Raw genomic sequence first — 12,721 nt, 5'->3', positions numbered from 1 at the left:
CACCACAAATGTGTGATCTTGGACAGGTTGCTTAAATTCTCTGAGCCCCATTTTTCCTAGCTGAAAGAAGTGCATAACTATGGGGCCTACCTCATGGGGTAGTTGAGAGGATGAAATGTTCCCTGTTTCTATAGGTACCCCCATCTGTGGCACTGTGCACAATAAAGGGGAATTGCTTGTGTCCATCCTGTGTGTGCATCACTGGGGTGATACTGACTTCCCTTAAAGTTCTGAGTAGCTCAGACCCTCCAGCACTGGGAGCCCACCTTTCCTCCTCTCCGCCTGACCAGCCCATTTTGCTGGGCAGACCCACCTGGAATTGTGATTCAGCTCCTGGGAGATGTCGTCAACCATGTCGTTCTCAGAGGCCTCATGAGCCATGGCTTTGCAGAGCTTACAGGCCACCAGGGCCTTGGCCATGGCCTCCTCACCGTGCTGCCAGAAGAACAGGGCCATCTTCTGCCGCTTCATGAGGACAGCCCACACCATGAGCTCGTGGAAAGGGAAGGGGAAGTGGTTGATCTCAGGATCATCCAAGTCAATGTCCACCTCTTCTTCACGTTTCTTGGTTGTCTTTCTTCCTCGCCTCAAGGGAATGTCATCCTGTAATTACAGGGAAACCACACAGGCTGAGTTAGAAATGAATTGGTTCATTGCAGCAAGTAGCAATTGTATATATTCTCCCAGCTAGTTCTGGGATCAGTACTGAAATGAACTAGGCCAGCTCCTGTCCTAAAAGAACCCACAAGCTCATCCATGCCCAACTTTAAAACAAGTGATGATAAATGCATAAGCATAGTGTTGAGGGAACATGTCAGTGTTACACCCTGATTTAAAAAATTATTTTTTAATGGGCCATTTTCTTTTTTACTTCTGTCCATTTATTTCTTCAAAAGGTAATGTTTGTACCTAATGATGCACAGCACTACCCTTTTTGCTGAAAGGATAAGGACATACTAGATTTTTATTTGCATATATGACAGTAACCACATGAACAAAAGATGGCAATTGGATAATTTATCTCAAGTTTCTGAATACCTATTAGATGCATTTCTGAAGTAGTTCTGGCCTTTGGACCTGTCACCATTTGTAAACACTCATGAATAGATTTTGATTACTAGAATTTATATGCTTCCTTGGTTTTCAGGTTAGTATTTCAAATAGGAATTTTTGTTTGCATTGCAGATATAACCTCATGGTGGAATTTTCAAAGGTGCTGTGAGCAACCCTTATGACACATTATATATATATTATTATATATATAATATATACATACTATAGTATGTAGTATATATAGTATTACACATTATATATACTATATATTTATAGTATATACATTTTATATATAGTATATATATTATGTGTATATACACTATATATTATTTTATATATATACTATATATATAGCATATATATAATGGGTAATAAAGAGAATAAATCATTGACACTAATAATTTGGACAAACACTTACCTCCATTCCCAGCAGTTTCAAGGCTTTGGGCTGTTAAAAAAAATGTTGTGAACAAAGTTAGATCAGTAAGATCTTTCTTTCATGAAGGTAAGAAGAGTCCTATTATCTTTTTTGTTTTGTTTTGTTTTGTTTTGTTTTTATTGAGACAAGTTCTCACTTTGTCACCTGGGTTGGAGTGCAGAGCCACGATCATGGCTCACTGCAGCCTCAACCTCCTGGGCTCAAGTGATTCTCCTACTTCAGTGCCCCAAGTAGCTGAGAGTACAGGTGCATGTTACCACGCTTGGCTAAGTTTTAAAAATGTTTTGTAGAGATGGGGTCTCACTATGTTGCCAGGCTGGTCTCAAACTCTTGGGCTCAAGTGATCCTCCCACCTCAGCCTCCCAAAGTACTGGGATTATAGGCATGAGCCACCACACCCAGCCTCCAAGGGTCCTATTATATTTTAAACAGGTAATAGAAGAACACTATTGTACCATATAGCATTTATTTTATTTTGCTAAATAAAACGCCACAAGAAGAACTGATTTATAGAAATTCCAAGAGAATTTTGGATTTGGTGATTTTAATGAATCTACAGAAAATGAGGAAACTGGCCAGGCATAATGAGATTGCCTGAGGATAGAGCCTGCAGGTTTATAATGTCTTTTGTGAACCAAGATTTCTTTCACCTTCTGTAACCATCTTGCTTGGCTGACACCTTCACAACATCTAATATTTGAACAAGTGCTTTGGTCTGAGTGTTTTTGCCCTCCAAATTCATATGTTGATATTCTCATTCCAAAGGTGATGGTATTGGGGGGACACTTTCTGGGAGGTGATTAGATCAAGAGAGAATAGCCCTCAGGAATGGGATTAGTACCCTTATAAAAGAGGCTTAATGCAGCTCATTCACCCTTCTACTGGATGAGGACACAGTGAGAAGGTGTCACTATGAATGAGGAAGCGGGCTCTCACCCAACACTAAATCTGCTGGTCCCTAGATCTTGGACTTCCTACCCTCCAGAACTGTGAGAAATGAATTTCTGTTGTTATAAGACATCCAGCTGATGGTATTTTGTCGTAGCAGCCTGAACAGACCAAGACAAATGAACAAGGAAACCTTCAATCAAGCAGAATGAATCATGTATTTCTCAAATTTCTGAAAAGCCTCTATTATCTGGAGACTTGAGATATTATTCAGAAATATATTAATATGTTTGGATGCTTTATGCTGGCCATTTCCCTGTGTTGCTGCACATCAGGGCAAGGGCGAGTAGGGCCAGAGGGCCTGTGCTGATGGTGGCAAAGGTGCTTAATAGCATGGAAAGTGTCAGCACACAGGAAGCATCATTGGCCATGCTGGGAATGTGCAAAACAGGCACAGGCTGAGTCAGAGAGAAAAGGCAACTCAGAAGAACACAGACCCTGATCTATATTTAACAGGAGGTAATACAAAATTACATCTCAGGGGCCAGGAATAACAATTTTAAGCTTCTAAATATTTCAGAATGGTTGGGCGCCATCTTGAAAGTTACTTGAGTAAATGGTAAGGGTACAGCACTTACAGTTCCTCCAAATTGTATTTGACTATTCACGTTAGAACAGCTCAAACCGAATCTCTCTCTCTCTCTCTCTCATTTTTCTCTCTCTCTTTCAGCTTCTAAAATGACTATTAGGCTAATATCAATTTCATTTTTTTGTTATTTATACTTATTGGTGTTTTTTAAAAAATTCTGTTATATATATTTTTTCATTTTCAAACAAATCCCTGTTGTTAAATTTTAGGTGTTTTCAAAGTTCTTTACTAGTTCCACAAAATGTTTCAGAATCAGAAAAAAACTTTGTTAAATATGAAAATCATGGCTCAGCACAGTGGCTCACGCCTGTAATCCCAGCAGTTTGGGAGGCCAAGGTGCCAGGCGGATCACCTAAGGTCAGGAGTTCAAGACCAGCCTGGCCAACATGGTGAAACCCCTTCTCTACTAAACAATACAAAAAATAGCTGAGTGTAGTGGCACGTGCCTGTAATCCCGGCTACTCGGGAGGCTGAGGTAGGAGAATCGCTTGAACCTGGGAGGTGGAGGTTGTAGTGAGCTGAGATCACATGACTGCACTCCAGTCTGGGCAACAGGGTGAGACTGCATCTCAAAAAAAAAAAAAAAAAAAAAAAAAAAAAAAATCATGTCCACTACCAGCTACAGTAGCAGTTCTCAGAATGTGACCCATGGGTCATGAGGGTCCTGAAACATTTTGAGAGGGTGTGTGAATTCAAAGATATTTTCATGATTGTACTAAGATGTAATTGGGTTTGGCACCATCTCGACATTTGTACTGATGGTGCAAAAGCAGTGGTGAGTAAAGCTGCTGGGTGCATTGGCAAGAACAAAAGCAGTGGTACCCACCTTTACCAAATGTCATTAGACTCCAGTGTTACGCACTTGCAGAAAGCAAATGCAACCATTTTACTTAAGAACGGCCTTGTTGAGGTCTAAAAAACGGCTAACTTTATTAAATCCTTACCCTTGATTAATCATCTTTTTACTGTTCTGTGGGATGAAACAGGAAGTATGCCCCTAAAATACTTCTGCTGTCTACTGAACTATTATGGGTTGTCCTGAGGAAAAGCACTTATGTGATTGTTTGGATTGTATTATAGCCACTTTCTTTTTCATGGAATATAATTTTTACTTGAAGGACTGATTGGCAGATGGACTAAGGTTATGTAGACTTTGACCTTTGGCAGATGTTTTTGGAATGATCAAAATGAGGCTGTTATTTAAAGGAAAACAACTGATAGTATTTGTTGCCAATGACAAAATTCAAACTTTTAAGGAAAAAATTGGGATTTTGGAAAACTTGTATCTACTCCCCCCACCCCCACCATGACTTTGACAGCTTTTCAGTACCGAAAGACATTTCCCATGAGATAGAGGTGATACTAATAAAATTGTATAATAAAATGTGTCAATATTTGGACGAGCTGCATATCTTAACCAATAATTTTCCATGACCAATCTATGATGTTACAAGATCCATCAAAGTACAAGATAGACCATTGGATTTTATTTTGTTATTATGTTATTGTATTGTTTTAGAGTCAGAGTCTCACTCTGTTGTCCAGGTTGCAGGGCAGGGGCTACTCACAGGCACTATAATAGTATACTACAGCCTCCAACTCCTGGGCTCAAGCGAGTCTCCTGCCTCAGCCCCCTTAGTAGCTGGGACCATGGCTGGCTAGACTAGTGGATTTCAATGTAACAGAATTTGAAAAGTTCACTTCATATGGTTTTAGATTTCACCTTGCAACTCATTTTTAAGAAACTGTTACTTATTACATTTTGGTGTAGTATCAAAAGAAGGATATCTACAATTACATGTAATGAGGGTTAAAATACTCCTTCCTTTGATGTATTTGCTATGTTTGTCATATATTTTTGTGGGGTCAGATTTTCTTTATATACTTTAACCAGAATATCCTACAACAGACTGAATCCACAGGTAGATATCTAGCCCTCTTCTATTAAGCTGGACATTACAGAAATTTGCAAAAGATAAAAAATGCTCCTATTATGAATTTATTCTTCGTTTTTGAAAATATATTTATTTTTTGTAAACATGTTCTTTATGTTAACATATAATGGGATTTCTATGTTTAACTTAAAATGGATTAAATATTTTTAGTCTCCATTTAAATTTCTAACATGGTAAATAAATACCGATAGGTAGAATTCCCATAGATAAAAGCTCTTTGAGGTTCTCAACAATTTTTAAAGGTATAAAGACCCAAAACCTGGAAAACTGCTGAGTTTAATAATCTCAATGATAAGATTAATTTGAATTTCATTACTTTGATTGTTTAGGCTCACTCTCAGCGCAATTTTCTGATTTTAATTCCCCTTGGAGACAAAGAAGCCACAACCCAAATCCCATACACCCTAGTACTCCCAGGAGGGGCCCCGAATTTGCAGCCAGCCTCACCCTCTTGGGGCCGAAGAGGTTGTGGTAGAGGGTCCGGAAGCGCTTGCGCGTGTAGTTGCAGCGATAAGCCCCGCCCATCAGGTACTCGATCACCAGGCCGATGTCAATCAGGCTGATTCTGTAGTCTGGGGGCAGGTTCCCCTATCAGGGTAGAACGAAACAAACAGACAAATCCAAAAGACAGCGTGGTTTACTAGGGATTCTAGTTCACATATTCTGTAACTAGAGTAAAAAAAAAATAATGAAAAAAGAAACATATGAATGTATTATTATGCTGGTTAATTAATTCACCTTAAAATAGATCCAACCGAAACCTGGATACTCTCGCTTGGAAAGAAGACATAAGTTAAATAAGAAGATGCAGTAATCGTCGGCAATAATAGAAAATCAAAATATTTATTCAAGTCTTCAGCTGGGGAGAAAAAAACACCAGTGTAGAAGAAAGAAACACAAAGCTAGACATGGCAAATGCTATCACTCCCAGGCACTAGGAACTAGGTTTCCCCAGATGCTCCCCAAGCCCCCCTTTCTGCCTCTGACCCAGACCTGTTACTACTCTCTTGGTATCATTTGGTTTCTACCACCCACTAAAGGAAGACTCCTTTCAGAAGATGAGTGTCATTACCAGGGCCTCCATCAGCTGGGATTTTAGGACTCAGGTATCCTTTAATATGAAACCTCTATCCATGATTTTAAAAAATTGACACTTTTTTCATAAAAGAAGAGCAATATTTAGGGAGGGGATTTTGGGTGTAAGGATGAGGTTGTATATGAATATCCCTTGCATTTAAAGAGAAGGGGGAGATAAATTGGAGAAGACATTTTATCAATGGAGTATTTATTTTTCTAGAATTAAGGAGATTTTTTTCATTTTTTCTTTTAAAGAGAGTAACATTTCTTAAAGATCTAGAGTTATGGTGTCTTTTTTAGCTGTTTGCCATCTATACATGCAAAAATAGTAAAGATTTTCTTATTATCTACTCATTACTGCTTTCTACTTCTAAAGTTTAGGTTCTTAAGAAAATTTTTGCTGTTAGGTCAAGGGAGAGTTAGTTCCATTTGTGAGAAAGTCTGAGTGCATAGTGAATTCCAAAGGTTATGATTAATCCACTCTCACTGCCTGGTGTAGCTCCTTCTTGCAGGAGAGCGCTCTATACCATGAACAGCTGGGTGTCTACGATCTAAGGGCATAGGAAGCCTCATGCCCTTAGATCTATTTTGGACAGACACGAGGGGCTCCATCCACTTTTGTCCTTAATGAAGGACCCACCCAGAATGCTGTGAGAGATTTCTGCCACTTCACAGAAGACGTTCATTACGTATAGTGGTGGTTTTCCAACTTTGGTGGCATCAGAATACCCTGGGGAACTTGGTGACATTACAAACGCCTGGACTTTGTCTCACCTACTTCAATGTATCGGGGCCTCTGTGTCCTTTCCTAGTTCCTTAGGTGATTCTGATGCACACTCAAGTTTGTGAAACTGCTTGTCTACTCAGTAAGGTTCTGGTGGTAGTGGTAGATTAGGCAGCAGAACTGGGAAATTCATAGTGTCAAAAGCTAATTGCTTTCAGTCAAAAATTAATTAAAATTTTTTTGCTAATCTGAGGGTAGGTTTTCAGTTGTCCTTACTCAGCTTTTCTATGGGCAACTGTATCCATTTGAAGGTTTTGTGATTCAGGATTAGAGGTATCCCACTGGATCCTATCACTAAACCTATAGCTTTATATTTTTCTTGTTTGATTTATCTTTATATCCTCAGAGCCTCTTATAATATGCCTGGCAAATAGTGGGCACTCAGACTGTTTTTGTTGCAAATGTAAACCAGTAAAACAGTGAAATTAATTGATGTGGTTGGGATCAAGTCTGGATTTGGGTTTTTTAGTATTAAGTTCTCAGTAACAAAACCAAGTAGCCACAATCTGTTAGTCATCCCTGGTTGGAATAGCTCTAGTTCACTATGGAAATTTGCTTTGAAATACAGGTAATGTTGTATCTGGAATTCAGTGGCTATCCTCAATGGGGTGAGAACTAAGGAATAGTAATTGAAGCACCAGCCTCAAGCATGTAAGACTCCATTGCTGCCTTTTTTTTTTGAGACAAGAGTTTCACTCTTGTTGCCCAGGCTGGAGTGCAATGGCATGATCTGGGCTCACTGCAACCTCTGCCTCCTGGGTTCAAGTGATTCTCCTGCCTCAGCCTCCCGAGTAGCTTGGACTACAGGTGTATGCCACCATGCCCAGCTAATTTTTGTATTTTTAGTAGAGACAGGGTTTTGCCATGTTGGCCAGGCTGGTCTCGAACTCCTGACCTCAGGTGACTCTCCCACCTAAGCCTGCCAAAGTGCTGGGATTACAGGCATAAGCCACCATACCCAGCCCATTGCTGCTTTTTAGACTTCCTTGCTGTCCTCCAGAATTAGCTCCCACCCCATCCCACTGGGTTCTACCTCTCCCTTGGCTTGGGGTACATGGCAGGCTTGGGCATCTAACTGGAGCCAGCCAGGCAAAATGGGGCTGTGTGAAGGGCATCATATAGGAGGGGGAACATTTGAGACACAGACCCCTTCCGTCCTTGACCTTGGCCCTCCACAGCCTAATCTGGCATCCATTTGATGAGCTGAATAGTCCCTTCACAAAAATGGCCTCTACCCTCCTCAGAATTTCAAAATCTCCTTTGTTTGAAGATTATCTTTATCCATCTAACTGAATCAGCAAGCTAAGCTATCCTCAGGCTAAAAAAGACCAATTGTCTGACTTCTTTATGCAAAGCATGGCAAAAAAATATTAAAAAGGGAGCTCAGAGAAAGTTTTAAGATAGTAACTTTTCATGTATTAGCCTTCCCATATGAGTTTAAAAATAGTACTAATGCAACCACTTTTCTCCATTATTTTGGGGCAGGCTAACAAGGCCACAGTTTCTGTATCCTTTGGCTCTCCCGGACTGTTAGGCGAGGCTGTTATTTAAAGAGTAGAAGAGTCTCAGAGACTGGACTGGCCTGGGTGAGCCTCATTCATAGCCACGGGGCTCCTATGGGGATGACCGCTCGAAGATGCCCACCCATTGTGTCATTTTCCTTGGCAGGGTGAGGAGGAAGCACACCAGTTTCCAGTCAGCTGCCCTGGGCTTCTGTCTGTCCTTTGGCCAGCAGACACTGTCCCTTAAGCTCTCAGATTTCTTTCCAGTGAAAGGGGTTTGAACTCCATGGCCTTTATGGTCTGCAATGTTCAAAGGCCAGGTTTCAGGAAAATCCTCAAAGGACTTTTTGTGATGCTATAAGAAGGCAATCAGAGCAGATCTATAAATTTGTGCCTAGTTTTAATCTTGTAGGAATTTAAAAAATTTAAAATGTGGGCTCACGCCTGTAATCCTAGCACTTTGGGAGGCCGAGGTGGGCGGATTGCCTGAGCTCAGGAGTTTGAGACCAGCCTGGGCAACATGGTGAAACCCCGTCTCTACTAAAATACAAAAAATTAGCTGGGCATGGTGGTGTGCACCTGTAGTCTCAGCTACTCAGGAGGCTAAGGCAGGAGGATCGCTTGAACCCGGGAGGTGGATGTTGAAGTGAGCCGAGATTGCACCATTGCACTCCAGTCTGGGCGACAGAGCAAGACTCTGTCTAAAACAAAAAACAAAACAAAAAAATTAAAATGTGGGTAATACCAAGCCTAACAGCTATGTATTTTGCTTTGAGGAACTTAGGTGTAAGCATCAGTTAGAATTCTAAAAACAAGACACCAATATTGCTTGAAGACCAATACTGAAAGGGAATATTTCTGCTTTCAAGGTGTCTTTGGGAGTTGTCAGGAAAGTGATTATAGTAAAATTCAAAATCAATAAACATTTAAGGGGCAAATAGAACATTTTTAGAAAATGGCTGTATCCATAAAGGACTTTTAGCGGTATGTATTGGCAAGAAGGTGCTGGGATCTTCTCATATAAAGCTTGATTCTTTCAGAATGATTTATGTTTGGTCAGCCTTGAAGGAGGATAAATGATTCCGTGACCACTGAGGGTCCTGCGTTCTGTTTGACCACAAGGGGGCGATATTCACCTAACCGAAGCCAATGAGAATTCCTCCCTCTCCAGCGCATTTTCCTGCCTCTTCCGGTTTTTTTTTTTTTTTCTTTTGAGACGGAGTTTCCGCTCGTCACCCAGGCTGGAGTGCAATGGTGTGATCTCGACTCACTGCAACCTCCACCTCCCGGGTTCAAGCGATTCTCCTGCCTCAGCCTCCAGAGTAGCTGGGATTACAGGCATGTACCATCATGCCCAGCTAATTTTTTTGTATTTTTAGGAGAGATGGGGTTTCACCATGTTGGTCAGGCTGGTCTCGAACTCCTGACCTCAGGTGATCTGCTCATCTCAGCTTCCCAAAGTGTTGGGATTACAGGCATGAGCCACTGCTATAAAACACGTATGGTATATATATGTTTTATATATACTATAAGGCCATATAAACAAACCCAGAATGGATGAAGTATTAGGGGCTAAGGAGTGAGTCAGATGCTCTCCTGGAAGTGATATTTGCAGGAGTGAAAATTTAACAAGTAATGTGTTTGCATTCAGCCTGCAAGGCTGGATCGCATCTGTTTCTTCACAGAGATTTTAGGGAGCAAAGAAGTTATGGAATTACTTTTACCTTTCTTACTAGGAAGAGTGGAAACCTTCTTGGGGAGGAAGAAATAGATTTTATAACATGAATAAAACTGAGTACAATTCAGGCCCTTTGGGATAGGTGTCCTGCGTGGACTCTGAGGGGGATGGCAGCCTCAGTGCATGATAAGAAGCTGGGCCAATGGCCTTGACCACTGGGACCTGTGGATGTCACAGATGATGCATTTGCATTGCTTCTCCCAGGATGGGTATTGCCAGGTAGAGGGGAACTTATGGATACTCATTCAGAGAGCAGCCAGCAACATGACCCCATAGAGGAAACAGCTCTGGGTTGGGCCATGGCCCTGACCCCATGTGACTCTGGCCAGATCACTTCCTCTCTCTGTACCTCAGTTTATGCTGTGAAAATAGGTGGCTTGGACACAGTGACTTCTAAGACCCTGTCTATTTCTAAAAATCCAACTGCATGACCACTACCTGGCAGGCTGCTCTTACTCCTTTCGGCCCACTGGCCAAAGACCCTGTTCAGAGCTTCCAAGGTTGATGTAGCTTCCGATGATCCCCTGGAGTTTGGTTAGTGGAACCAGAGGCTTGGAGACAAGGGACGGTAAAAGGATAGACGGGGATGGGGTGGTGCTCAGTGCATCCAGCTCCTCTGGAAAAAGCAGAGAAGGTGAGCATTACCTCACATGCCAACAGGTAAAGTCCAAACACCTTCTGGAGGAGTCTTCCTTTGCCTGGGTCCTTGTCAAATTAGAAGTCAAAAAGGATACTGGAGGAACAGTCATTCTGCCTGCTGTTTCTGTTCTAGCACTTCCCCCTCCCCCTTCGGTAATGACTTTGGTAATTGGTAAAGCCTGAACTATTATTTCCCATTTCATGCCTTAACAATAGGAGGTCATGTGATTCAAATAATTTGCTAGACAGGCTTGGGTTCTATGGGTAGGTATGATTTGACAACTTGAAAATGTTGTCTTCTTTTTTCATGCTATGAACTACTAACCTGAAGCTAAGGTTTACTTCGTGCCATGCATAAGGAAACCTTTTAATGAAAAGGATAGTTTAAATTCACTTATTAGATCTGCTCTTCAAAATGATTGGGGTTTTTCAGATGTCAGCTCATGATATCACTATCAGATCTCAACTGTTTAGGAAAACGGTTTTCCTTTGAAACTCATGACAAGCCTTCAAAACAAGATTGGTTCCTTCTAATATACATAAGATATAAAATGATTGCTGGTTGTCAGGTTTACCAAGGAAGTGTGAAGAAAAGACTCCCCTGGGACAGCTTGTATAATAAAGAAAAGTGGACTGCAGTTGGTGTGAGTAATCACCCGGTAGAGGCTTCATCTGGTGAGAGCTCAGGGGAAAAGAGGACATCACCCCAATGTACAGCCCCTTAACATGGCAATATGTCGGGCAACCAATCCTCTGAAATATAATAATGCTTTTGCAAATTTCCATGCATTTAGCAGATGGGATTATGCAAATACCCTTTCCTTACTCAAAGTGTGTCTGAAATGCTTTTTTTTTTTTTTTTTTTTTTTTGCATTCTGAAAAGCTCTGGGTCTTAATTCCCCTGTAAATGACCTTTAAATTATCATAATTTCACCACTACTTCCACGTAATACTGAAATAGCATCCTCTTTTGGTGGGGAAGGATAGTATAGGTAATTTGAAGTATTAGCACATTTAAGAAAGGAAAAAACTACTTTAAAACATACAGAGGCACAAATTGAGCAGACAGCTACTAAAATGGCAGGTTATATTCCACAGAAAAGCAGACAGACTTGGGCCACTCTGGTTTAATATGAGAGCATTGGTACATTCAATGGATTTATGCATGAAAATAGTTCAGGGAACTGGGTTGGTTTAAAACAATTTAAATTTCTGATTAATGCTGAAGTGCCACTCTTTTTACCTCATTGCTCCTAGATTTTTCCCTTGATATAAATAATTTGAGATTTCAAAACAAGCTTGGGAGCAACTCCCCACATTCAGTTCTGTTGGTCTCAAAGAAGAGGTGAACTGGAGATGTCATGCTGATTGACTTATGATGGTCTGATAATTCCTCAATGCATTCCTGTGGTTCTTAAGAGTTATTTACATATAATTTTACAGATGTATTATCAAACACTATGCTTAAGGCCTAGGACTGTGTTCCTAACTCATGAATAGCGTTTTGTACCAGAGTTAGTAACTTATTCATTAATTTTGTCCAGATTAAATATATATGCACACATATATTTCCCCACATGATTGTAAAGAAGAAAGCACACGTTAATTATTATTATGTTCCTTAATTTTGAAAATTGCTTTAAGTTCCCAAGATTTTCTTTGCATTTTAACTCTAGTTTTGTAGCCTTTGATTATCTTATTGGCCTAAATTGCTGGAAGTCACTTGAAACCACCTGAAAGTCACCTGAAAATTGCTGAAAGTCACCTGAGAAAGTTGTGCACCAATGTTAATTTCTCCCTTATTCACTTCTTCCCCAAACACAAAACAAACAAAAGCCTTCATTTTCAGCTCCCTTAATCCATAGAACATATAGGCACTGTGACTCCTGTGACTACTATTGTTCATCTTTTTCGCTCTCCCATCATCAGATACTTACCTTGGTCCTGGAAATAATGCATTCTGCATTTCCTGCTTCTACTTTTTCCCAAGGAAAGAA

The 12,721-nt window shown here is 40.6% G+C and overlaps 1 protein-coding gene across 23 annotated transcripts in view; it reads right to left on the bottom strand.

Moving 5' to 3' along the window:
* TRPM3 (transient receptor potential cation channel subfamily M member 3) overlaps positions 1 to 12,721 on the bottom strand; it is a 943,194-nt gene that overhangs the window by 95,298 nt on the left and 835,175 nt on the right. For 8 of the 23 annotated variants that reach the window (XM_055272296.2, XM_063636996.1, XM_055272285.2 and 5 more), the window contains 4 exons: positions 5,723 to 5,758; positions 5,432 to 5,572; positions 1,472 to 1,501; positions 314 to 603 (listed from right to left, as the gene is read on the bottom strand). In XM_055272296.2, the coding sequence (XP_055128271.1) occupies positions 314 to 603; positions 1,472 to 1,501; positions 5,432 to 5,572; positions 5,723 to 5,758 (497 nt within the window). The remainder of the gene's footprint in view (positions 1 to 313; positions 604 to 1,471; positions 1,502 to 5,431; positions 5,573 to 5,722; positions 5,759 to 12,721) is intronic. The other 15 variants (XM_055272299.2, XM_055272284.2, XM_055272290.2 and 12 more) reach the window with 3 other exon arrangements.

Source organism: Symphalangus syndactylus, chromosome 3 (assembly GCF_028878055.3).
Source record: "Symphalangus syndactylus isolate Jambi chromosome 3, NHGRI_mSymSyn1-v2.1_pri, whole genome shotgun sequence".
NCBI lineage: Eukaryota > Metazoa > Chordata > Mammalia > Primates > Hylobatidae > Symphalangus > Symphalangus syndactylus.
This window is presented reverse-complemented; position numbering and strand designations above follow the sequence as displayed.